The sequence below is a fragment of the Ursus americanus genome, chromosome 11, assembly GCF_024610735.1.
Source record: "Ursus americanus isolate L20-20 chromosome 11, mUrsAme1.1.p, whole genome shotgun sequence".
NCBI lineage: Eukaryota > Metazoa > Chordata > Mammalia > Carnivora > Ursidae > Ursus > Ursus americanus.
Window position 1 is genome coordinate 27,215,258 of NC_142137.1, and position 27,427 is coordinate 27,242,684.

Genomic DNA, 27,427 nt, shown 5'->3' on the forward strand with positions numbered 1-27,427 from the left:
TGCCAGTCCCGAGCCTAGGTTTTAAGTACTTCTCTCCACCCTCTTGTATCATCCTCATGATGGAAACACCCTGGATAGCTTGCTGGGCTCAGGAAAATAAGAGACATGAGAGGAAGAGGTACACCAGCCTCTGTGAAACCACCAGTCTTCCACGAAAAGCAGAACTGCCCTTAGCCACCTCACCCTGAAGTCAAGTCCCCCAGCTGAGTCCGGCCTCAATCAACTAAAGCCCAGCTGATTTGGAGACATAGAAGCAAGAATAAATAGTGGTTTTAAGTTACTGCATTTTAGAGTGATTTGTTATACAGCAACCTGCCCTGAACTATAAGTCCAGGAATTGAAAAAAGATGACAAAACATTTTTTAGTAGACAGATTTCTTTCTGTATAAATCAGAATGTTGCCAAATTCACCTACCCCAAGGGATTTTTCACTTAATTTAATATGTTGAAACTTGGATGAGCAAACCAGTGTTATTATGGGTCATCTCATGGGAAATGGCAGTTTTGTAGTTTTACTAAGAGAACACCATGTCATGGGGCGCCTGGGTGGCACAGCGGTTAAGCGTCTGCCTTCGGCTCAGGGCGTGATCCCAGCGTTATGGGATCGAGCCCCACATCAGGCTCCTCTGCTATGAGCCTGCTTCTTCCTCTCCCACTCCTCCTGCTTGTGTTCCCTCTCTCGCTGGCTCTCTATCTCTGTCAAATAAATAAATAAAATCTTAAAAAGAAAAAAAAAAAAGAACACCACGTCAAAAAAACGTACTCATTAAATGTAACTTGTATGTAAACTTTCTAGAGTAATTTGAATAATCTCTTTCTGTGAATTTTCTATTGTTTTCAAGCAAACATTCTCTAGTCTAAAACATGTATTTTAATCAAGACTTCAAAAAATTTTAAGGATTAAATTAAGCACATTATACTTCTGTAACTAACCTTTTTAGTAAGGCACTTAATTATATATTGATATGTTTTCAATTTAAACTTATTTTTTATAATGAAAAAATAACAACATACATAAAAAGAGCTCAGTGAAATAGACAAAATGAAAAGTAAAGATTTCCTAGCCCTAGAAATTTTGGCCACTAATTTCCAGAGATAATCACAGTTAGCAATTTTTTGTGTATCCTTCCAGAAATTCTCTACACATGTACAAGTGTTCTCTATTAGAGATATCATAAGCACACACATATTTAAGTTCATCATCAAATAGTGAGGAACTGTTTTGTATGATACACTAAATAACATGAAAATATTGAAATTTGTCATTTTGGGGTTAATTTATGTTACTTTTTACTAAATAAAATACACTTAATACATAAGTGTACTAAATTGGAACATAATAAACTGCATTCATTGAATCAATGTCTATGATTCTTACTTTCATTTATTCAAATGGTACTTCTTCAAGCTTGGCTCAATTAGCCAGGTTTGTGGTGGGTGTAAAAGGTAAGAGGAAGGGCAAATGTAATACACACAGATGTGGCAAAACTTGTCCCAAAATAGTAAAACCAGGAGTCAAATCCCATCCAAGTAGTTCCAAAGCATGCACTCTTTACACTGCACCTCACTGCAAATGAGCACAGGACACAGGGTCATGGAAGGAATATTTGTAATCTCAGGGATCTAGGAAATAGTTACTACAGAGCAAAGCTCCATAAGACAGAAGACTGTGTCAATCTTGCTTATCTTTTTTTTATCTTCAAGTTTTTATTTAAATTCAAGTTAGTTAACAGACAGTGTAATATTCTTGCTTATTTCTGAATCCCAAGTGCTGACCAAAGAGATGAGTGCTGACAGACAAATCTCTAAAATGCTGCTCCAAGTGAGAGAAAGCTAGAAAATTAGGTAGGGTCTGGTATTCCCAGAATACATAGTACAGGATCCAACATGGCAGGGGGCAGGCCACTTGCAGCTTCAAGGAAGACTAGGGTGTGCAGTCTTAGCAAGGTGCCAGGTGCAAAACAGGTGCCCTGCAAAATTCAGGAGTTCTGTTACCAAAGGAAAAAGGAAAAATATCCCCAAGAGAAGTGAAAACATATGTCCACACAAAAATCTGTACATGAATGTCCACTGCAACATTATCACTATAGCCCAAAAGTGGAAACAACCCAAATGTCCACCAACTGATGAGTGAATAAATAAAATGTGGTATACCCATATAGCGGAATATCATTCAGCCATAAAAAGGAATGACGTAATGATACGTGTTACAACGTGGATGAACCTTTATGCTAAGTGAAAAAAGCCAGTCACCAAGGCTACGTGTTATATGTTTCCATTTATATGGAATGTCCAGAATAGGCAAATCTACAGACAGAAAGTACATTAGTGGTTGCCTAGGATGAGGGGTGAAAAGCAGGAAAGGTGTGGGAGAGAAAATGGGAATGGCTGCTACTGGGTATATGGCTTCCTCTTTGGGGTGATGAAAATGTCCTAAATTTGACTGTAGTGACCAAAAACCATTGAATTGTATGTCTTAAATATGTGAATTGTATGGTAGGTGAATTATGACTCAATAAAACTGTTTTAAAAAAATAAAATAAAAGCAGATACAGGGAAGGTTTCTGAGCGTGACCTCTGAAGGCATAAGGATGGAAAGAAGTGAGACAACTGTGTCCCCAGGAGTTTCACTAACCCATTTTTCACCCCTGCAGGACCCAGAGAATCTGGGCAGATGGTGATCTATTATGAGATCTAACAGATAATTAGGTTATCTATTATCTGATTATTGAGGTGATTATGATTAGATCTATAAACTGGCAACTACCAGAGGGGGAGTAATAGATTTTTCAAAGCATAAATGACCCTGAATAGTGGATAAAAACATGTTATAATTATCAGTTACTGTTAAATAACATTGCGTGAAATGCCAAGATTTCATCTACAACGTGTCTTCTCAACAGGGAGGATATCACCCCTCAGGAGCAAAATTCCTTTCTTGGGAGCCAAGAAAACTTCCTCTTTTTACATAGAAAGTACAGATACATACATTACATAAACAGACAGTTTATCGGTGGCATTAAAATTTCATGAGGGGATGGTGATTAGGAAAAAAATTATCTTAAAAGGATCCTTGGGTCCATGATTTTCTGATTCCTCACTCATACATACTATGAGCTCCGGCTGTGTTAATTCAACTATTACAAGTTGAAACGTTTGGCTCCAGAGCTCCTGCATTCCTCCTGAAATGCTCATGGCACCCGGAAGCCCCAGCTTTTCTGCATAAGATACCGGTTGTTGCCTAACCATGTGTCATCTATCAAATGTTCTTCTGTCTCATGCTGAGAATTTATACCTTGAAACCAAATGGTGCCACCTACCAGGGAACTAAAAAGGAGATGAAAAAGATTTACCCATGCATTATCCCTTCTCAAGTTCCTTCTTCCACTCTACCTACCCCTGAGATAACAATCTTTGACAGGCAGGAGAAAATAGGTGACTTTTCCCCATTCACTTTAGCTACCACCCTCTTCCCCACCAACCCTCATCCTCCAGCTCACACAGGAAAAGACTTAGAGGTCAGGCAGATGACAAGATCATCGAAACCCACAGCCCCTCCTTTCTCTTCCCTCCCCCTCCTGTAACATAACCTTCCTGTACAGCACCTTCCCCTATCTTAATTGGTCTATTCTACCCCCATTTCAAAGTTGAAAAGCATGATTTTAATTTTCAAATGAACTGCACGTAGAGTGCCCTCTCCGGAAGAATGCTTTTACATTAACTACAGAATAAAAAGCTTTGACTTCTAGTAAAGACATTCCCGACTCCGAGATAAGGTGGAGGTAATTCCTGCTTTAGTTCTTGGGATGGAGGAAAGGCATGCAGCCTTTGTCTTCTGGTCCTTCTGACCTCAGACCCCTGTCCTCTTCTCTAGGAAGGTCATCCTGAGCCCGGCTTTATCCACCATCCTCAGTCTGCCTGGGAGTGACTGGGCACAACAGTGACATGGTCTTGCTGCTGCCACAGCCCTGGGGCTTAGAGCATATAGTGGCCTGGTGTAGGGGCGCCATGACACCCCCTGCAACCTGCCCTCCCTGCCATCTCGCAACTACCCCAAAACTCCCGAACACTGAGAATCCAGGGCCGACATTCCACGTTCCTGCACCCCATTTCAGGACCACCACTTCTGGCCTGGGTCTCCTTCTTCCTTCAGCGTCAACTGAAATGTCAGCTGGCTATTTACTGCCTCCAGGCAAGCAATCCGCCTGAGAAGGGTGTTTGCTTGTCCTGACCCTCAGTCCTGAGTCACAGGGCAACCTCCTTGTCCATCCACAATCCAAAGCATCCATTTTTTACCCATCCGAAATATTTTCTTTAGTTTCCAGTTTTCAATTAAGCTTTTTTCGGTTTTGAATCAAATGTTGGCCCTTACAATATAGTCACATCTGTTCCCAGCGGAATTCAACTGTTCTTATCTGCTCTTTAGAAAGTTGAGCTTGAATAGTGAACACTTCCATGAAAGTAAGAAACTACCTTTTTACATGAAGTAATCTGAAATCTTAGAGCAGAACTATCTTATCTGATGACTCTGAAGTATAAGGAAAGCAAAAAGAAATTTTAAAGATTTCCCCCCTAACAGCTTTCCCAGTTTCATTTTACTCAGGGATATGCTTTAAATGAAATTATTCCAGGGTGTAAAATAATAAGTAAAATATAAAGGCAGTTCAGAGCAAGAAAATAGGACCAAGCTGAGATGTCCAATTTGCATGTGGTACTATGCGATTATTTTTATGACCTACTTTCATACATTTTTAATATGATGGAAAATAAAGTCTACTGACAAAACTTCCCATTCCTTGTACAAGCTTGAAGCATAGCTGGTGGGCTCCCCTCTGTTCTAATCAAGTGGCTGAGCAACTAATTTCCAAAGCCTCAGCCTCCTGGTTTAAATCATAGCATAACCAGAGTCTCCTTACCTGGAGCAATCATTTATGTAACAAGCATATATTGAGTGCCTACTGTGTGTACCAAGCTCCACTGATACAGACTCTTCATTGAAGCCACAGAAGGACATTTCCATTATCCTGAAACTCTTCTTTGAACTTTTTGTTTTTACAAAAAGTCCACAATGACTGTGACTAAGAATTCTTGTTTGGTGAAGTTTGACATTGACGGTGATCTGGAGAGCACATACCCAAATGTCTGCCCACCTCCCCCTTATCATCTAGGATTCAGATTGGTAGTTGTTACTCATGTGCCCGAATGTAAATCACACAAGTGATGAAACCTCTCAGTGAGAAACAAGCTCAAGACACTTGCTAGGGTCGCCAGTACTTTTGAAATAGATTTCAAGGGTCTTGCCTAAGAACCTAATCACGTAGCTTCCACAAAGATCTGTGGAATAGGGTGTTCCCGATAAAAATAACTCTTTCCTGCCTCTTTTTGAGACACATATTTGTAAGTTCAGGTCTCACATCCAGACCTGAAATTGTCTCATTACTTTATATTTGCCCTTTTATAGAAAGCTCTCTAAATCCATTTGTATATTTAGGTCATTGTCAGCCTGCATAAGTGAATATTAATATTTCCCACAGTTTTGACAAAATCACACTGTTTTCACAAGAATTCCCTTTTCTTTCTTTTTAATGTAAAGTACACACAGATATACCATTGGCACAAAACATAAAATCCAACAGTGGCCATTTATCTTGGGTCACTCATCATTAAGTGTGTACAGAGTTTCTAATATGCTTGCTGTTCTTCTTTTTCTTCTTCATTCTTAATATTCTCTCTCTTTGTGTAATAAGGATGCTATAATTCTAGCTGGAAATCATTGGCTTCACCAAGAGGATCGCTGTCACCCTGAAAATTGAAGTTGCCAACTTACCACTAGCCCAGTGAGAAAGAAAATGGCCCCGGCCACTTCCGGTAATCTGCAGGTACAGTGCCCACAGTTACGTAACAGCTGGAGGAGTCTGAAGCGATGGCAGGAGGCAAAGTGTAGCACCTGATGTATACTGCGGCCCTTCATAACTTTGTGTTACTGAGAAAGCCTTGGCCACTCGTAGCAGTGTTTTGTGTTCTTCTGCTATAAAATGCACTTACCCTAAAGAGTAGAGGCGGCATTGCTTGTTGCGGATTTGATGAGCTAAGCCAAACCTGTCGTCAAGACAGACTGACCAAGGCTTCTTTGCAGGGTTGGAATCCGTAGCTAGGCTGTCTGTGCTCATGTGATTGCATGCGATCTATAAGGATTGGAAATCAATATGAATAATTGAAAGCGTTGGATGATAAATGGCAGGTAGGGAGTTACTGCTACCCCAGTCCCTGAAAGCCGAAACAGGAGAATTATGTCCTTCTCCACTGCTCACTCCTCCTCTCCCCAGGGAACCACAAGACTGCTGTCAAATGTTCAGAGGAACTTCAAACACTGCATTAGAAGGAACCTTGTGGAGACTATCGGTAGGTTTGAATGGAAGTTAAGAGCTATCATAGCTATATGCACAGAGTATGCAAGGGAGAACAAATCAAGAGCAAAGGTGGCAGAGAGGAGGGGTCCGGAAAGGCTTTGCAGAGGTGTGTTAGCCTTGGAGGATAAACAGAAGTTGACTGAGAAGCTGAGATCAAGAAGAGCGTTCTTAATCTGGCAAGAATGGCAAAACACAGAGGTCTGTAACCCTCAGTGTTCCTACAGGAAGTTGTGAGATACGATTGTGGGCACGGGTCTCAGAAGGATGCGGATTATCAATTCCTTTTCTCAGGCAGATAAGCTGGGACCACCATGGTCCAGAAAGGTGGCATGCGTTATCCCAGGTAAACAGCTGATCAAGGGTCAAGTGAAATTGATTCGTCATCCCTGCTCCCCAAACTGTATTCTTTGTAAAGCACTGTACTAATGAGCTTCCTCCTAGGGGAGAAGAGCAAGAGCCCCACGCAGGAAGGAAGCTCTTCCTGAGCTAACCAAAGCACCTCTTTTAACTCATCCACCGAAATTAGATAAGGAAACCAAAGGGAACATGTATCTAAATCAAGCAGAAGCAAGTCTCTGATTTCAAAGGCACATTAAGCAAATACACTGTATGAGGAATTCTGACTTGTGTTTAAGGCTGGCACAGTGTGCATGACGGAGGCTGCTGGAACCAAAGAAAGCAGGTTCTGTGGCCAAGGTATTCTTCTATGGCCGGTATTACATTACTGAGCATCAGTTTCCCCCCAACCGCAATGTCTTTCCAACAGGGATATATCTGTGCCCATCGTCACCATGAGGCTCTGGCTGTCACGTCCCGGACAACAGAGCACTCCGTGTGCAAAGGATGTTCTCAGGTTCATTGCTCTGATTCATTGGAAAACATAACAGCAACTTATTTTCTTCTGAAGAAGATACTCTCAGTTTGCCCAATTCTTTTAGTTAATGGAGCTTCCAAAATTCTGATCTGAAAAGCATATCATATATATATATGTAACCTGTTCGATGGATACAGCATCTCCCTTACTCTTGCTGTAATCTAGGGCTGCTGGCCTGGCAAGTCACCCAGCACTATTCATCAGAGATAAATGAGAGAGTCCATTGCTACGATCTGGACATTTTAGAGGGAAGCTTAAAATGTGAAACCCTATGTATGTATTCTTTTCCCTCAACCGATGTCTTACTACTGTTTAAAGGGAAAAAATAATAGTAGAAAATGGAATCGAATCTTCTCTCAGGTAACTATTACAGAATACATTTATTAAGTGGGTGCATCAACATGTTAATTTGTATAATTCATTTCCTACTATTCTCCCACAGATAAATGGAAATTATGCCTCTCTGCCCACTTCCTGGTCCCCACTCACCCACCAAGGGAGGAAAACTGCTAATCTAATTAATCAAAGTTCAATGTCTTCACTGGGCCTGTCTTACTAGTGGGCGGGTTACTGCACCTTAAACATCAGTCCCTTCATTGTCGCTCTGCCCCACAGTCCTGCAGGCTCCGAAAGCAGAGCTGGACCGCCAAAGCCTGTCCCATTTGCTCTAGGGCAGCTTTCTAGCGTATTTTTATTAAAGCGGTATGATGATTCCCACTCCTTTGTGTGTACTCTTCCCTAAGAACCTCCCTAATGACAGAACAGGCTATGGACGTTCACAGGTTCTTGTTCCTAACTCCCTCCTAATACCACTGAAACTTGACTCTCGCCTTGCCTGCCCTGTTTCTCAAGGTGTGGTCTACCTACATTCTGATGGACCCGGGAGGGACCTGAAAATACAGATTCCTGAGTCCCACTCCGGTTCTCTAGAGTCCAAATCTTTGAGGCCGATGCCTGGGAACATGCATGTTAGTGCACTCCTCCAGGTGATTCTCCTGCAGGTCATCCTGCGAGCTGACAGATGCCCTTCTGTAAAGCCCCATGGAAACGTTCCAGCCTGGCCTCACCTGTGCCTTAGCAAATTCAGGGAGGAGGCTACACTTGGGCCAGATCTTTAAAAGGAAACCAGCAACCCCTCCAAACCTACCCCTAGCAAAAAGCCAGCCAGGCAGGCAATGACACTTAAGGAGAAGCCTCCAGGAATCAGATAAGTAATAAAGGCCAAGGTTCAGGGCTTTGAGGTTCAGCTGCCCTTCCTTTCAATGGAGGAGAGTCTTATTCTATTAAAGTTGACACTTCAAGCATTTCTTCTTCTTCCCAGATTTCATCTTGCACAGATACATCCCTGTTGGAAAGACATTCTTTTCTGTTCAATCTCTCTGCTAACGTTGCCCTTTCCTCTCCTTGCTCAAAAATATAACACAGGAGTTTTTCCATTTTAACCATTTATTAACCATCTCACTGGTAGACATCAGCTTTTGAAAACAACTGGGAGTACTCTGTAAAATTCAGCTCCTAAAAATTAATTAAATATTGATTTTTCAAACTTTCTCGCTAAGATTTATGGCCAGGGCTTCAATAAACTCTTACAAGCAAAATAATCGAGGGCAGTAACTCCTAGCTAAGCTCCAACTCCAGTAATTATGTTCTCTCTCTCTAATTCCCCTTGTAATTTTAGCAAATTAGGCCTGGGCAAAGAAGAAGAGATTCCAGGAAAAAATGTTTTCTGAAATGCATTTTAGTTATTTAACTTACAGGGATTCATTTATTTTTTAAGATTTTACTTTTATTTATGTATGTATTTATTTATTATTTATTAATCTCTACATTCAACGTGGGGCTCAAACTCACAACCCTGAGATCAAGAGTCACGTGCTCTACCGACTGAGCCAGCCAGGCACCCCTTAAAGGGGTTAGTTTATTCTCATTTCATTTGGTATCCCAAAAGATGGAATAGAATTTCTGGCAACCCATCAGTAGAATCTGGCAAAGGGAGCCCTTAAAATTTGGGGACTTCTGGCAAGAATCAGTTCAATGATCAATGGTATGTTTATGTAATACCATTATTTTGAAAGGCAAAATTTAAGGAAAGAGTTGTATTTTTGTTGCTTTTATCCCAGGGTGAGTGTGTGTAGCAGTAAATATAATAGACACTATTGTTATAAAGTTGTAAAATCTGCATCTCCAGGGCTTGGGTTTTTATGTTTTACTCTTACAAAGAGATAGATGGGTAGATGATTAGGTGAATGGATGGATAGATGGATGGATGGATGGATGGATGGATGGATGGATAGATAGGTGGACAGGTGGATAGATAGATAATGGATAGTTGTATGGCTAGATGGCTAGATGATAGATAGATAGATAGATAGATAGATAGATAGATAGATGAGTTTTAAAATCTATTTTTTCTTTTTTAAAACAGCAACTGTTGCTTAATTTTATGCTGCAAGGCATGCTTCCTAGAGGCATATGGTTTGGGGGTGGCCATAAAAAGCTGGATCTGGAGGCTTCCCTTAGAACAGAGCACTGTTTATGATTTAACCATTTCTTGTTAGCAGCAGACAGTGTATCATGGACTCCGGAACTCAGCGATGTAATTCTGGTCTTTGACATTAGAAAACAATATCACCTAATTAAACTGAGCTCAGTGTGGTGCACACTCCCCCAAACACCACATCCTCTGGTGTTTCATTAACTCAGGTCCGGTCATGCTATCAGGGCCGCCACAATGTGCAAGTCTAGGGGCGCCATCCCACTGCAGTCTAATGCCACACTGTGCCCTGGCCTGTGCTTCTGTTTCCAAGCTCCCCTGGCCTGGGGAAGCTCTCCCACCCAACACTCTGGCGTCCTAGCTGTGTGCCACTGTGTGCAGGTATTTGATTCAGGTTGTGTGCCCTGGTCAGCGCGGCCACCGAACAGGCCTCCACAAATGCCTGCTGAATTCAGGACTGAATACATCCGTGATGAACACACCAAATGCTGGGCCTTGCTGTGCAAGCTTGAACACAGATATGAGAGAGAGCTTTTTTTTTTTTTTTAATTTTACAAAGCGGCATCAGAGGGTGGGGTGGAATTTGCTTCAGTACCTTCAGAGGGTTTTTTCCTCCCTGGCCCATTATGACTCACTACTGCTAACTGTGGAAATTTTAGGGAATAGTGACTCTAATATTCTTCCAGTTTTGTAGGCTTTCATTGTCAAGATGAGTTCTAAATGAAGCCTCAGCGCCCAAAACAGCCAAAAAACAAAACCAACTCTCTGCATTACATAGAGAGGGGAAGGGAACGCTGTTTAGCAAAGGATTCTGATTAAGAATCAGTGTCATCTCTGAGGAGCTCCCACCTGCTGGCTTCCCAGTGACTTTGAAGTACAGAAAAGCATAGGACCTTGCCTGGGCAAAATGACCCCTGATTACAAAACCCCTGTGAGATCCAGAACTTTATCTCAGTTTTTCTGGAGGATGAATATCCTTCTAGTGAGTGCCAACCACCATATCTTTACTGTTGCACCCACCAAGCTGAACAATATATGTCCATTTATCTACCCTCCCAACTAGTTTATTAGCTGCTTGAGGGCAGAGACTGTATTCCCAGGGTCTGGCACAGCTCCTGGCACGAAGCAGGTGCTCAAAAATACTTAGTCCACCACGATCCTTATAACTTTCTTCCTTTTCAAGATCAGAACAGGGAGAGTCAGAGAAGCAAAATAAATTGCCCAGGGTAGCATCAGGCTACATTGTAGGATGCTTTTCTTTGCCCCTCAAAATTTTTCTCCTCTCAACGTACAACTCATGGGAAAAATCCAAGAGGGGCTTGAAATAACCCTTCCATACCTCACGAGCTTCTTCTAGGTAAATACGTCTTTCATAAGTTACAGAACGTTAACCCGAAATACATATAAAATGGGATTGGGGGGCTTTTACTTGGTCAATTTATTTTGGGGGGTGGAGCCCACAGTTCTCAAATCCAACTCATAAAGTTAACACCTCGGATTTTTCTCCGGTGCCTTAAGGGCTTCTTAAAGTCACAGTCAAGAGGTCCTTCATGTAAAACCAAACCATAAAATTAAAATTTCAGCATTTTAATGAAGTCTATGAAAGTCCACCAAATTAATTTGCAGCAGCAAAATAAGATGAAATTATGTAAAGCAGAGGGATCAATTTATCATCCTACATAACTCATGATTAATTCAACAAGCTTTTACTTCCATGTCTAGGTGACAGATATTAAGATCCAATTGTCTGACTGCATATGAAAAATGGGACTTTCTTTTACCCCATACTAGCCTTCTAAAGATCTAGAAACATATTCTCTCCACAGATGAAAAATGGGCTCTGCTGCCAGGACGGTGCTGGAGGAGAAGTGGGATGCCCAGAACTGGGGGGCTGAAGGGACATCCAAAGAGTCAGGGACCTCCAGTGCCACACCAGCCCCCCAGGGTACCTTCCCAGTGGGCCTACGCACCTTCTAGGCAGTGTGAGTTCCTAATTTCCTAACACCTCTCAGTTCAGAGCAAAGTTTCCCTCGGGCCTTGATCTTCTCTAACGTCTCTCTGTCCCCAGGATGAGGCTACTTGAGGATGGAATCTCCTGATTCACTTGTCAAGAGCCATAGACTCTGCTGTGGACAGTCCCTTTCCTTGCTGGGGGCACAGACTCAGCCGAGGCGGGAGCTGCCACAATGTGTTAAGCCACTAATAAAGGCCGATGCGCCGTCATGATTTTCAATGCCCTAAGAACTGAGTGCCTTTGGACTCGGTAGCTTCTCAGACTGTCTGCAACATCGCCTCGGCTCTCTGGCCTAGCGGGTCTCGGTCTGCCGAGCATCTGTGGGAGAAAAGCGAGAAGGCAGATTCCTCCAAATACAAAATGGAACTTGAACCTCCAGATGATGGGGGTTTTTTGTGACACACTTGACTGCCTACTCACGGGCATGAATCTGTCGCTTCAAATGGCTTTCCAAAGCAATTTGCTAAAGTGGGTCTTTAAAACACGTCGGGATGAATCATTAAAACATTTCCAGATGATGATGCCCCTGGAAGGCAGAGGGTGCTGAAGCAAATAGAAGGCATCTTATCTGCCTCTAAGTAAGTGGACAAATTTAAGCAGCAAGGCCTCAGAAACTCTGTCTCTACCAAGTCCCTACCGGGAGTCCCTGAGAACCTCCCCACCCCGTCACGACCAAACCCTTTTTTAAAGGGGGCTGCTCAGGATCTTTCACAGTGTTTCCAAACCCACTTGCGTCGAGAATACAACCTGGGGGGTGCTGATGTATCTCAGGAACCGCAAGACTTCTTCCTCCAGGGACCGAGCAGGGCCCGCCCACGGCTGCAGATCTATATGCCACCGGGGACCCTGTGAAAGACAGAAACCAGGTCCATGTTTTAAAGGGTTGAGGCGCTCGGGGTGGGGGCGACAAGGACACAGAATTTCGGCGAGGCTGCGTGGCTGCTTTAGCTGCCTGCAAAATGAACGTGTCTGAGCACAGGCCGTGGGGAGCCAGTTTGGAGCTGCTGTCATTAAGGTCACATCAGTCACAGGGAAGCAGACAGGGCCTGGGAAAGCCCAGCTACTGGGTTAAGCAGAAGACTGCAAAGGCCTGGGGACATCTGATCAAGAGCAAACTCCACTTGACCCCATCAGGCTCTCCCAACCGTGGCTTTGTATGACACAGTGCCACTCCCCATTCGAAGGAAAACTCCCCTACTACAGTTTCCAAAGCTTAGAGCTTCAGAACCCTGCCCCTCCCTAAGGGCCAGCTTTGTTGTTGAGGCACCATAATGCCTGAAATCCCTGGGGAGCTTGGGTGTCTTCCCCAACACAGGGAGATAGGGCGGCATCCCTTGGAGTTCTAGATCTCAGCGTGCCTGGCTTCTGGGGCTGTGCACCTGCAGGAGAGGACCCTGAAGCTGTCCTCACCACAGCTGACAAGGGTGGCCTTCTAGCAAGGGGCTACCACCTTTTTTTTTTTTTAAGTAGACTCCACGACCAGTGTGGAGCTGAATGCGGGGCTTGAACCCACGACCCCGAGATCACGACCTGAGCTGAAATCAAGAGTCGGATGCTTAACCGAATGAGCCTCCCAGGCGCCCCAAGGGGCTGCCACCTTTCAGCAGAGGACATGAGGAGCTCCCACAAGCAGAGTGGCTAGAGATGAATGCTAGCCCCCCTTTTGTAGCAAGGGTGGTGGGATAGGTGAAGGGCTGGGGGATCACAGGGGTCTGGAAGAAACAAAAGTAGGATCGCTCCAGTTGAAAGGAAGCACAAGTCATGAAGTCCTTCCTCGAGTTCAAAGCTCCACACCGATAGTTATCACTCCTTAGAAACTCCCCCGAGTCTTGCTATGATTCTAAGGGGAAGAGGAGGGCTCAGGGTGTAGGGTGGGGAAGCAGGTGGGTGGAGAGACACCCCAGCAGCTGGCAGGGTGAATGTCTGGCATAAGGAACGATTCTGGGTGTCCTGGTACGGGGGTTTCTGCAGAGTGCGTAGGGCCCTTAAACCGCTTTTATGATGACGAAGGAGGCAAGGGAAGTTTCTGGGGACAGACACAGGCACCATTCATGTGTACACATTGTTCATTCCTCAGGTATTGCCATGGTCTGAATGTGTGTGTCCCCCTCCCCATATTCATAGGTTGAAATCCTAATGACCAATATGATGCGAGGTGGGGCCTCTGGGAGGTGCTTAGGTCATGGGGGGTGGAGCCCTCCTGAATGCTATTAGTACTCTTCTATAAAAGACCCCACAGAGCTCCCTAGCCCCTTCCCCCATGGGAGGACATGGCGAGAAGGCAGCAACCCCAAAGAGGGCCTTTCCTGGAAACCAACTCTGCAGGCAGCCTGATCGTGCACTGCCAGCCTCCAGAACTCTGAGCGATACATTTCTTTTGTGTGTAAGCCCCCAGTCTGTGCTGTTTGGTTATGGCAGCCCAAAAAGACTAAGACGAGTATTATGGCAGGACCGTCTGTCACCCAAAAAAGAAATACCTAAACAGGCTAGCCCTGCTATGCTTCAGTATTAATGTGGGGGGGGCGGGGTTGCCCCTACATGGGGTGGTCTAGGGGACCTGAGGTGCAACAGAAAGCTAGGAGGAGTGGGGGAGCAGGCAGCTTAGTCAGCGTCCAGCCAGGTGTGTGGTTTGGGGAAGAGGAACGCCCCTGGCGCGGGGGTCTGAGGTAAATGCGAACACTTGGTGAGTGAAAAGCGTTATTTCAGGTTAGACGTTATTAGCTTCCTATCATCGCACCAAGACCTAGAGCCCACAGTCTTAGTGTCCAGACAGGTCTGCACCTGCCATTCTCTAGACTGAAGGAATCCTCACTGATCTCCCACGAGCGGCCTTCTCCTCAGCAGCGGTCTCCTGGGGGCGCGACCTGTGCCGTCTTAGAGGGGCCTGTGCTGGGCTCAATGCTCTGCTGATGCTATCTGGAAATTCTTTAATAATTTTTGAACAAGGGGCCTTCGCATTTTCCTTTTGCACCGAACCCCACAGATGATGTAACCAGTGTGCCCTGAGGGGCACCTTTTCTGGGTACACGGCGTTTTCTTCTAGCTGTTGTTGTTCTGTGAAATTTGAGCAGGCCGAGACTGTAATCAGAGAAAGCCTGAGGACAGTAATATATCTTCCCAGTTATTACCATCCACCACCACCCCCTACTCTTCCCCCTTCTCTGAAGTAGATGCTGATTACCCCTTGGTCAAGTGCCAGGGGTGCCAGACGCTGGTCCGGGACCACTGATATGAACAAAACCTGGCCTCTCCCAAGGAGTGCTGTCTGGTAACTTTGACAGGGAAATGCTGAAATGTTAGGGAGAGCAATTCTTTTCAGGAAATTATTTAATTATGAAATCATACATTATAAGCACATTTAAATACAAATACCTCCCAGTTTTTTTTGTCACATGAGGGAGTGCCTTGCCAAACTGCCACAACACAGTGCTTCGAGAAAACCTGTCTAGGCCTGGGGTTAAAACTCCTCGTGTCCTCATCCTATGGCCACTCACAAGTGCCCCCAGCATCTGGCCCAGGAGCCTCTTGATAAAAATGATGAAGTTCGGACATGATGGTCTTCCTCGAAATCCAGAATCAGTAAATTCTTTCTATAAGGGGTGAAACAGTAAATACTTTAGGCTTTGCAGGCCGTACACTTTCTGTGACAATTCCTCACCTCCTGCTCCAGCTCAAAAGCAGCCATAGACAGCGAGTAAACCAATGGTCATGGCCGTGCTCCAATAAAACTCCGTTTACAAAAATAGGTTGCAGGCTGGATTTGGCCCACATAGCTGTAGTTTGCTGACCCCGGCTGTATTTGATTCTAATTTGGAGGGAGACTGGCCTAGAAGAGAGTGTTTACTTGAAATAATGCAAGAGAGACAGATTAGGATATCTAGATTATAACTAACTTTGTCATCTGGGTGACTTGGGCAAATATCAGTCAGAGTTCCAGCAGGATACGGTGGCCTTCCCACTGGCAAATTTGAGAAGAATTTAATAGAAAGACTACTTATAAAGGTGTGAGCAGGGTTTAAGGAAATGCATGAGGAATAGTGTAATATCCATGGCTGGTAGCACCAGAGAGCCCTCACAAACCCTCAGCTCGAAGGAACAAGGAGGAGGAGGAATTTGTGGAACCCAGAGGGGGGCACTGTATGGAGAAGGCATTCAATCAAGAAACAAAGCCAATCCCAGCACATCCAGTCCTAGTATATACCCACACTAACTGTCAAAGGCAAGAGAAGGCAGAGAAGAGGGAGGCTATGGTTAGTCAGCCTCTGGGGGTGCAGAACAGAAGGAGAAGGGTGGAAAGTGGATCTGGAGAGGCAAATGGAAGGTCTCCTGGATCGCTTCCTTGGAAAGAGGCAATGAGACTTGACCAGGGAGTCATTCATTCATTCAGTGGACACTCGTGCCTCGTGCCAGGCTCCGGGTTACAATTTGGTACAGGATAATTTAATACAGCTTTAACCCAATAAATGCCATGCAGTTCTTCAGGGGCTCTGACAGATATCTCTCTTGGGTAAATGGGGTCACAAAGAGATGGAGGCCCCAAGTATAACCCCAACATAAATGCCAAAAAATAACAAATGCAGATAGTGGCAAGCAGTCTCCACTGCAAGAAAGCCCAAAGGCTTCATTACAGAGACACCCTAAACACAGCAGGGGCCGCTTCACCTGAGCGGACCCACAAAAATAACTTGGCAAATCAATAACCATGAATCCGCATGGTGAATCAGTACAGTAAAACCACAGAGTATCTTCAGGATCCGCGAACGGGGTCCTGCGTGCCGTCTGATACTGCTCGTTGCCAGCGGAGCGTTGATCACGGTGAAGCTCAACGCGGCAGCTGGACCAGTGACTACCCGTCGACGTGCGTCGGACGGACGCGTGATAGAAACATGCCGCGAAGAGATGCCCTAGAAGTAGTCTGGCTTAATGCTTTGGTTGAGCTGTTTAAAAAACATTTCACATAAAGTAATGTTCTTATTGGAATCAGTCTGACAGCAGTTCGTGATTATTTCCCCACGGAAGCCACTAGCTTTTATCATCTCTTTCAATTATCATTTGTCTTAATTCTCTAGCGCACGCATCAATATTTGTCCTTCCAAACATCCCGCCGACAGAATTCTCTGAGCGCCTGAGAACACCAATGGCTGGTGTTTAATAGAACAAGGCAGAACCAAACCAAAGCAAAAAAAAAAAAAAAGCCCTTTTTCTTTTAAAAAAATTTTTTTATCATGATTTTATCCCCAAACAATTCCCTACATGGCAGCGTCCACTGTTACCCATGTGCTCCACATAGCATGTGCTCAGAACGATGCTACGCCCGTCACTCCCAGGAGGTGGAAACATGGATTCCCAGGCCTGTCTGCCACCCCCACTTCCTCTCGGGTTGGGTAAAGGAGCAGCTACAGCACAAAGGGGTGCTTGTACTGTCATTCGGGGCTGGTCTGTCTGTCCCCAGTAGACCTGGGCTAAAATGTCACATGGAGCACAACAGGGAGCTGCCGCAGAGAAGGAGCCATCCTCGTGAGCCACTGCAGGGACGAGGGCCCCTCTACATCTTTGCAGTCCATGGTCCTGCCCCCTGAGCCACCAGGCTACTCATACAAAGGAGCCCCTCCCCCAGCATGGACAGGCGGCCCAGGGAAGACAGGGTTCCAGACTTCTGAGGGAAAGAGGCAGCCCCCACTTTGTTTGTGAAGGCTTTATCTGGCACTTTCTCCAGGCCACGTGCATTGAAAAGTGAGCTGGCTTCCTCTAGTATGTTTTGAGTGCAGAGAAAAAAATTCCAAAAATTAAGATTAAGGATAGCAGAAGATATATACTCATGTCGTCCTGAGGCTGTTTTGCAGACATCTGAGATTCTGCATCCCACGGGGTTTAAAAAAAGTGATTACTGAGTCAGTCCAAGCCAGTGCACACAGATAATGGACCCAGCTCAAAAAGACCACAACGAGCATAGCCTTGAGGCTTTCAGGTAGTTTTATAATTTATGATTTCAGCATTAAATTTGTTTCTTGAAAAAAAAAATGATTCTTTCAAGCAAAAGAAATTGAATTCCAAGATTTTACTATTAAAAGATAATGCGAAAGACAAAGCAATGTTTTAAAGTACTCTTTTGCCTACCAGCCTACACTTACGCGTGTAATAGGAATGTCTTAATTCAAGACCACAGGCCCCAAGCAAAACTGGTTGCATTAAAAAAAAAAAAAAATTACTAAGAAAAGCAGACCCACCCATGACCCAGAAAGAGAGCCATCGATTCTGCCTGGTGCACAAGCTTTCCTTGTCTTGCACCCTGCAATAACTGCTTCCTTCTTCACAGACAGTTCCCCCCACAACACAGACGTGAATGACCTCATGGGGCCCCCATAGGAACTGTCAAACAAGGATCATACCACAAGCATTTTTTTAACATATTTCTGTAAAATACAAATATAAAATAAGCCAAAGGATAGCTTCTAATGGTCCATTTCTCTGTTTCAATGCCATAGCTCTTTAGGGATAAAATTACAGGATGAGTGATTTAAATGGTTGTTTCTTTATTGTGCTGGATAACTGGTGAAGTGTTTGAGATCTTTTTATGAAGTTTCAATACTCCCAAATGCATATTCCCACAGCAAGCAAGTTCCTGACAGGTTTTAGAACCAGTAATTTTGCGTTGGGAGAGATGGCTAACAACAGATTCTCTGCATTACGGTCGTGCCCGTGGAAAAGAACAAGGTTGTGAGTCCTTGAGTCAAACTAAAAAACCCGCTGAGCATGTGTTGATGTGCTGTTGGGGAAGTCTAAGCTTTCTCGGAGAAACAAACCCAAAACAAGCAAAATCTATTTATTTTGCAATTGTGTGCTAATTAGGAGCATCTGTTAGTGGGCAGGAAACAATGATTGAAGGAAATTGTTTATTCCTTTTTAGAAGGAGAAGGGGGTTGTGGGAGTTGTTGGGTTGGGGGAGGGGCGGCAATACAGTCCCTGGGCAGGACCTGGGTCTCCAGGCGCAGCTGAGAGTATGCGAGCATCAGCCACTACCTTTCTGTAATGCCCTTAGATAATCATGGTTTTTAGGACTGGGCCTGAGTGAGTGTGCGGGGCTCTATGAGTATCTGGGGTGGCTGCTTACACACCTTCCCCTCTCTGTGCTTGTGGGCCTTTTTCTCACACTTAGGCCTGCTTCAAAAAGAGCAAGGGTCAGTTACACATGTTGTGGTGACATTTAAAATTCAGGTACTCCATGCAAAAATTTCATTTAAACAAAGAATCTCGGTTTCACTTCTGGATAAAGATGGGTAAGCACACCCCCACACTGTATCTTTCTTTTTTTCCTTTCTTTTCCTTTTTTTTTTTTTTTTAAGATTTTACTTATTTATTTGAGAGAGAGAGAGAGAGGGAAAGCACAGAGGGAGAGTGAGAGGGAGTAGCAGACTCCTTGCTGAGCAGAAAGCCTGACGTGGGGCTCGATCCCAGGACCCTGAGATCTTGACCTGAGATCACGACCTGAGCCAAAGACAGACACTTAACCCACTGAGCCACCCAGGAGCCCCCCGACCCTGTGTCTGATACTGAATGCAGCAATAAAACCTGGCCAGAAGGCATGGAGAAGTGACTTGAGGAATCTGAAAAGTAAATACTAGCAGGCAGATTGGAGAAGAAGACCAGAATTCAAAGTACCACGGAACCCGCAGTGAGGTCACCATGCCTTTTTCTTCTGGGGTCCTCCTTCCTGCCCCCTACTCAAGGCAGCCACATACTAGAAGTGGGCATTGGTACAGACCAAGAGCATCAGGAGAAGCCCCCTCTTCATTCAGACTCCAGCATGGAAGGGGTCTCCTAATGCTCAGAGAGAGTGGGGAAAATCCCCCATTTTTTCCTGTCCTTTTTCTTCCTTTTCTCCGTTCAAGCATCCCACCACTGCAGTGGTGGAAACCAAGCAGAGGGCCACAGGCACCTAAAACTCTGACGAAAGGGAAGCTTACTCTTTGATCTGTGGCTGTGACTGTAAGAAGATGGGGTGAGCCCCTAGTGAGTATTTTCTGTCTCTCTCCCACATCTCAGCCTTAGACTCCGGCACAGTTACCAGAAGTATGCAGCAAAGCACGGGCAGAGCAGAGGTAACTAAAACCCAACCTTTCCGGCCAGAGGTTCAGAAACCACAGGGAACTGGATAATACTGAGGAAATCTTGGAAAAGGAAAGCAACCCATAAAGCGGTTTATGAAGTCCTGTGCTCCCCTTGAACTGCAGGAGCATGGATCTGACCCTTGTTAGCATACCAAAGGCTTTGGGAAACAAGGTGACAGACCTTTGCAGCGTCCGGATAGTGGGTGGCATGCATGTGGGACAGATCTGAGAGAAAACACCACAAAGGCTTTGAAAACAGGACTGATATTGAAATCACAATCCCCAGAAGGCTGGCTGAAATTTGAGACGTGAATCCAACCAGACTGTCTGTGAAAACAAATATATCAACCTTATCTGTAGTATTTAAACATGACTCAGAGTCTCATAATATAATATACAAAATGTCCAGGATATAACCCAAAACTACTCAGCACAAGAAGAATCAGGAACATCTCAACTGGTGTGGGGAAAAGACAATCAATAGATGCCAATGCAAGCATAAAACAGATGTTGGAATTATTTGACAAAAACTTAAAAGCAACTATTATAGAAATACTGCAAGAAGTAAGAGCATACATCTTGAAACCAGTGGAAAGATAGAAAGTCTCAGCAAAGAAATAGGAGATATAAAGAGCCGAAAGGACATTTTATTTATTTTTTATAATAATTTTTTATGTTATGCTAGTCACCATACAGTACATCCTTAGTTCTGATGCAATGTTCCATAATTCATTATTTGCGTATAACACCCAGTGCACCATGCAATATGTGCCCTCCTTAATACCCATCACCGGCCTATCCCATTCTCCCACCCCCCTCCCCTCTGAAGCCCTCAGTTCGTTTCCCAGAGTCCATAGTCTCTCCAAAAGGACATTTTAGAACTGAAAAATGCAATAACCAAAACAAAAATCTCAGTGGATGGACTCAGCAGCAGAATGGATAGGACACAAGAAACAGTCAGTGAACTTGAAGATTGACCAACAGGGAGTATCCAATCTGAACAACAGAGAGGAAAAAAGAGGTGAAAAGAGCCTCAGGGACCTGTGAGGCTGTATCAAGAGGTCTAACTTTCAGTCACTGGAATGCCAGAGGAGGAAGAGAAAGAATGCAGTGCAGGAAAAAAAGAGAGGGGAAAAAAAATTATATATATATATATATAATATGTAAAGATATAATGGCTGAAAGGGGCCCAAATTTGACAACAGTTATAAACCTAAAGATTTAAGCATCTCAGCAAGCCCCAAACAGACTCAAAGAAATCCGTGCCCAGACACATCATACTCAAACTGTTTGAAACTAAACACAACAAAAGCTGAGTCTATTAATCTTGTGATGGCCTTAGCAGTGGACCAGGGTCTGAAGGGTGAGGTGGGAAAAGCAGAGCCCATCCCACAGGGGCCTCTTACCGTGAGGGCCCCTCCCTCTGAAGGCTCAGTCCCACCTCTCCAAGTCCATCTGCTAAATGCCTCTGGCAGCAGACAGCACACATGCTGAAACCCAACTCCAGAGCAGCATTCGGAATCCTTTGCCCATCAATCTGCCACCTCTGCATCATTACACAGAGTGTAGGCTGGGAGGCGAGGGAACCAGAAATCAAATCAACCCTGACAAGAAAAAATGCACTATAATTCAAGCAGGCCCTGATAACTTTGAGGAAGGAATTAAGGACAAGAAAGAATAGATGCTCAGCTCTAGATTTAATCTCCAAGTTATCTTCAGTAAGTGGGAAAGAAATGCCAAACAAATTTGATCTGGGTTTTGTTCTTCAACTGACATCTTTAAATTCCCCCCGTTTTCTGTGCGTGTCAAAATAGTTCAAGTCTGGGTGAGATTGGAACGCACAAGGGAATGGCTAAAAGAATAAAACATAATGTATTTCAGGTTTTTATCATAGACAGTGAAAGAGAAGCCAAATTCCTGGATAGATCCATGCGATGCAAAGGTTCTCATTTGTTTTCATGATGTCGAAACTATACAGCGTCTGCATACATAGTAGGAACTCAAATGTCAAATCACGTTTCTCACTGTGGCACCACGTCAACCAGCAAAGGAGGAAGGAGTTTCATTTGCCTTATGAAAGTAAGATTACCACCACGTCAACCAGCAAAGGAGGAAGGAGTTTCATTTGCCTTATGAAAGTAAGATTACATAAGAAAGTTCGCCTAAGAAAGCAAATAGGAACTTAGAAACAACAGGAATCACATTTTTAAGGATTCTCTCTCTCTCTCTCTCTCTCTCCCTCTCTCACACACACACACACACACATGAACACTTCCACATATATGCACACCCTATTCAAAACACATAGGGGACCTAGACCTTCTGGAATTCAAAATCCTAGAAGCTTAACATCATCTGAATCAATATCAATCTGCTAAGGGTTCATGGACTTACTCCAATTAGAAAACCCCAGTCAGTTAACATCTCCCCCAAGTATTTACCAGTTTCTGAATCATCAGCCTCAGGAGGCAAGGTCTGCAGCACCCCTATAAACCTATTTCAAGGATCCTTGGATCCTTAGTAGCTGCCAAAGGAGAAGTGGAGTTAGCAGATTGGGGGGGGGGGGCAGGAAAACCAGTGGGATGGAGGGAAAGGAATTGAGAAGTGAAGAGGGGAATGGGGGGGTATGAAAGAGGGGATGCTCCCCAATCCTTGCACAGCCATCTCCATCCTCCCCACAAGGTCACCTGGGAATCAGGGTTGCATAAGGCCTCTTTGGTGGCTCTCAGCTCACATCAGTCTTCAAACCTCAGGCCAAACCACAGGTCTCCACACAGGCCCCCTCACTGTGATCTCGAAACTGCCAGTCACATCCATGCAGATGCCCCATTAGCCTCTCAGCCTTAGAGCCTCTGAGGAGGCTCTGTGGCACAATGTTGAACAGGAAGTCTGTCGATGGTAAAACTCAGTGCTGCTCACCAATCTTATAGGGAAAGTGTTTTAGTTCTAGAGTCTAAACAAGATGTGATTTTCATTACCAAGGAGAATTAAAATGCATCACCCAGAGTCACCAAGTGCAGGGGGACAGGGATCATGGCAGAAAGAATGCATCCCAGAGGCTGCACCCCCAAGCAGCTGAATCACAGAGCTACAGCACCCTGCAGCCACCCCCAAAGGCTGACACGTGCAACAGCAGCCACATGTGGCACAGCACATAGGTGGGGAGCAAGACCTTCCCTGGAAATCAGTGGTAGACACTGGATGGTGCTTGAATAGTCTCCTTTGAGAAAGGACATAAGCAAGAAAGACATAAGGTACTCTGCCATGGGTAGGACAGCCCAGGGTGGGTAGAAGGAAAAGAGCACAGCAGAGTCCAGGACTCCAGCCAAACCACCCACCTTTTACCACGTGGTTCAAGGGCATCAGCAGCTTCCTGATGAGGCTATCACATCCCATTGAATATAAGTCATCAGTTGCAAACAATTACGTATGTATGCATGCATGTGTGTATGTAGGTCTCAGTTTTCAGTATATTTTCATCCATTATTAACTCTTTTGTCACTTTCATATTGTCCATATTGCCACTCTCTGGCCCTTTTGATTGTGATATAGTATTAGGTAGCCTGAGCGAATCCTACTGACGATTAGAGATAAGACTCCAGTTCTGAGACATTCCTCTCGTGATTCTATATTTATAGAACATTCTTCTGTCTGAATGCACTGTAAGTTATGGTGCCTGACAAGTAGAAGCACCCCAATAAATGCTTCTCTGTCATCTGTGGGAAGCTACCAGCAGATTAAAACAAGGCAGAGAAAGCTCGCTGGACAACTCTGGAACCAAAAGCACTTAAGCTTCAACCCTAAATGGAAGGAAAGATCTACAATCTGTATCACTAAGTGGGCTTTTTCAGGAACATGAAGAATTGCTGAAAGCAGCAGACTTTTTCAGAGGTCAGTTCTTATTGGGTTTGCCACCGTGGAACTCTCTGGACTCAGAGCTCTCTGGTGAATGAGAGTGCGAATCCCTGAGGTTAGAAGTGAAACTATTAAAATGGCAGCCAACCCTGGCCCAGTCCCCTTTTCCCACTTCAGACTAGAAATAACAAGAGTAAAGGGGACAAATTGTGCAAATAAATATAGCAGATCTAAGCTGATGAAAATTTTGACCGTATTTCTTAACGGTATGAGAAAGAAGGACTAAAGGAGAATCCAGAACACAGAAACTCTTCCAGCTCCAAGTTTTACTTGTTTCATACTTATGGAGAATCACTGTATTCAAAGAGAACTTAAGGATGAGCTAGACCAACTCCTTTATATTATGATTGAAGAAAATCACGCTCAGAGCGATGAAATGGCATACCAATGTCACATAGGTAGGAGGAGGCGGGCTGACTCAGAGCCAGGCCTCTAGGCTACTAGTCCCATACTTGCTCTGCTACTCCATGCTGCCTCCATCCCAGTTCTCAGAGTTTTCTCTTCCCCATACCTAGTTTCCCTGTTAATATAGACATTACATGTTATTTTAATCCACTGAAATTTTGAGGATATTTGTTACTGCAGCATAAGCTATCCTGTCCTGACTGATACAGGTACCTAAAAGGCACTGGGTAAAACATGATTATCATTGTTATGCACCCATCCCCACTGAACCCTCCCAATGCCACAACAGCAGAGATTAAATGGTAGGCTAGAACAGACTGTTGGTTTTATGGACACTCTCAGGGAAATAAGGAAAGAAAATAAGTGGAATCAAAGACAATTCATTGCCAAGACTCAGGGAAGTTAGGAGGTACACAGATAAAGACCATAAGGACCTTCTTAGGATCTTATAGGACCTTCTAGAATTATAAAACAAATCCTACTCTCTGGTCTGTTCCCTAAATGCCTCCTGTCCTGAACATACCTTTTTCTCCTACCCACAATTCTTTCCCTTATTCACTAGTTAGTTCAAATTCCACTTATTTAGTCCCACATACTTTCCCCAATTTCCTAACCACTCAAGCTTTTACTATGTGCAAAATAAACTATGCAAAACAGGTTCTTCAACAATTATTGCTTGTACTTCTCATTTTATACTGAATCAAATGTTTGGTGTAATCTGTTTTGAGTATGTTGATCTTGTTTCTCTAATCAGACTACAAACCCATGAGAACACCATGTGTTTTACTTCTTTACAGTCCCCACAGAAATGATTCCAAGGGACATTTTTACATTGATTTAAATGCCAAGAAGGGAAGAACATGATATAATTCTTGGGATTGAGGACAATTTTTTTATTACTTTGATGAAAGTAGGGAAATTCACTAGCTGGGCTTTATAGTAATACCTTAATCCAGCTTAATATAAATACTGTTTATTTATTTAGATGGAAATGTTATTATCAACCTTAAATGGGCTTTTTAGAAAGATTTTATTTATTTATTAGAGAAAAAGCATGAACAGGGTGGCAGGGCAGAGGGAGAGGGAGAAGCAGACTTCCCATTGAGCAAGGAGCCTGATGTGGGGCTTAATCCCAGGACCCTGAGATCATGACCTGAGCTGAAGGCAGATGCTTAACCAACTGAGCCACCCAGGTGCTCCAAACTTAAATGTTCGATAGATAAAAAGGGTAATAACTATTTATATGCCAGTTATCAAATTTAAGCTAAACCTGTACATATTCTACTTCTTGAAATCATTAAGTTAGGTTTCACTGAAACCTATTTGTTAAGAAGAGCACAAAGCTTTTCTACTATATTGAAAGTTTGTATTCATAATTCCAAAGACTGTTGGCATGCAAACTTGAAACTATAAATACTTGCTACTGTAAATTTTATTTGTTAAATGCTGAACAATTAATTGTTTATGTAGAGGTGAGAACTCTGTTTGTCCTGTGGGGCTGATGCCAGAAAGCCTTGCAGGGATGCGCCTTCTGATCATACCCACCCTGATCTTGTTCCCAACATTCCACCTGCACAATTATGCTGTGTAGATTCTCTTAAAGGTAAATAAATGCATTCCTCCTTGTAGGAATTTGTTTTACAAATAAAGTAACTCCAACATACTCTAAAACATGGTGCACAATTTTCATTTTCTTCAACATAATATTACAGTGGAAGCATTCCTAACCTCTCTCCCAAACCAACCTGTCAGATCAGCTGGAACTCAGCATCTTCTCTGCCTGTGCCCTCCTGCTGCTACAGTTGGGTTATATTTTCTTCCCAGGAGTCATTTGGTTTGTTCCCAAACCAGATTCTATCAGTTGTACGAGTTACTGAAGTTCTATAATTTAATTAAAATTTAGGTAAACTGATGAAATCTGTGCACAGAAAGACAACCAAGTCAATAAAAGGTAGGTGCTATTTTTAAATGTTGTTGCATGAGGTCTGAGTGAAGTAACTGTAAGACAGAAGAACGAAATCACTGAATTCTAAAGGTGTTCTGCACATAGGTTGCTTCACAAGTGTTAAGTTCTTGCTCTACTTTGAAGAAACCAAAATTGGAAATGAGTGATACAGTTGAGAAGGGGTTTTTTGCAAGAAAGACCAGAACTCCAGCTAAGGGCCCTACTCACAATAAAAGACTGGCAAACCAATGCACATGCAGGTTTTGAGTTAAAAGAGACGATGTGTATACTTTTGTTTAATCACTGTTTTAACTACCTTCTCCCTACCTGACCAGTGACTGCCAAATGGTGACTTTCCATTCGAGGTTTCCACTCACTTTGCTAATTCAATGGTTGTAGCGATTGCACAAGTGCACAGAGACAGTGCCCTGTTATTAATTGACTTAGAAAGATGTTAGACTAATGTCAGTGTGTAGCTAGAAAAATACAAACATAGACTAGGACTGTGGATAAGGCAAAAGACTGGAAGCGGTGACCATAACTTCCATTATGTTTGCTTCTCAAGAATCTATGGAGTTGTCTGCCTTTAAAAACATTTTTTTTAACCTTCACCATTTTTACAACATAAAACAAGCACTTATTTACAAACGAAGTAACATAAAAATCAATAGCAGGGAGGAACCACTGGCTACTATTGTGAAAACAAAACACGGCTCTTCTCCAAGGTACAGCTTAAGGAGACCAAGGAGGACCTAACTGGCCATCAGTAGAACTGCACACCTCAGTACAGCATCTCCCACCAGGCCAGGCCTGGTGTGGTCCGGACTCCAGAGGCTGTCGGGCTGGACTCCAGGCCCCTGAGGGCTCAGCCCAGCCAGCAGTGAGGTGACTCCAGGAGACAAAAGCCAACCACACTGGGGCAGCTCTCAGTTAAAGGTGAACACTAGTTACCGAAAATTCTAGACAAATATTAGGAATCAGCCATCCCAACCATAATGGATAAGTCTTACCCCAGCATTCACCCCTCCCTCCAGGGGGGCCTGGGGTAGGTGAGTCGCGGTATCTCTGTTCTGCAGACTCCTATGACCGATTCTGATCCACTCCCAGATTAAGAATTTAGGGCTCTGTGAGGCCCGCGCTCCCCCTGAAATCAACCGCAAACAAACGTGTTTGCAACAGATGTTCCCTATTCTAGAACGCCTGTCCGTAGCTTCCATCGAATTGTTTTCGTCAAATTTTGAAACTCCTGTCTACACAGTTCA

General features: G+C 43.9%; 1 protein-coding gene across 13 annotated transcripts in view; it reads right to left on the reverse strand.

Moving 5' to 3' along the window:
* METTL24 (methyltransferase like 24) overlaps nt 1–27,427 on the reverse strand; it is a 122,727-nt gene that overhangs the window by 75,327 nt on the left and 19,973 nt on the right. For all 13 annotated transcript variants that reach the window (XR_015726071.1, XR_015726072.1, XM_087865382.1 and 10 more), the window contains exons 2-3: nt 12,540–12,638; nt 6,046–6,185 (exon numbers count right to left, since the gene is read on the reverse strand). Coding sequence is in view for 11 of the 13 variants with exons in the window: in XM_087865382.1 (XP_087721508.1) it covers nt 6,046–6,185; nt 12,540–12,638 (239 nt within the window). In the remaining 2 variants the exon portion in view is untranslated. The remainder of the gene's footprint in view (nt 1–6,045; nt 6,186–12,539; nt 12,639–27,427) is intronic.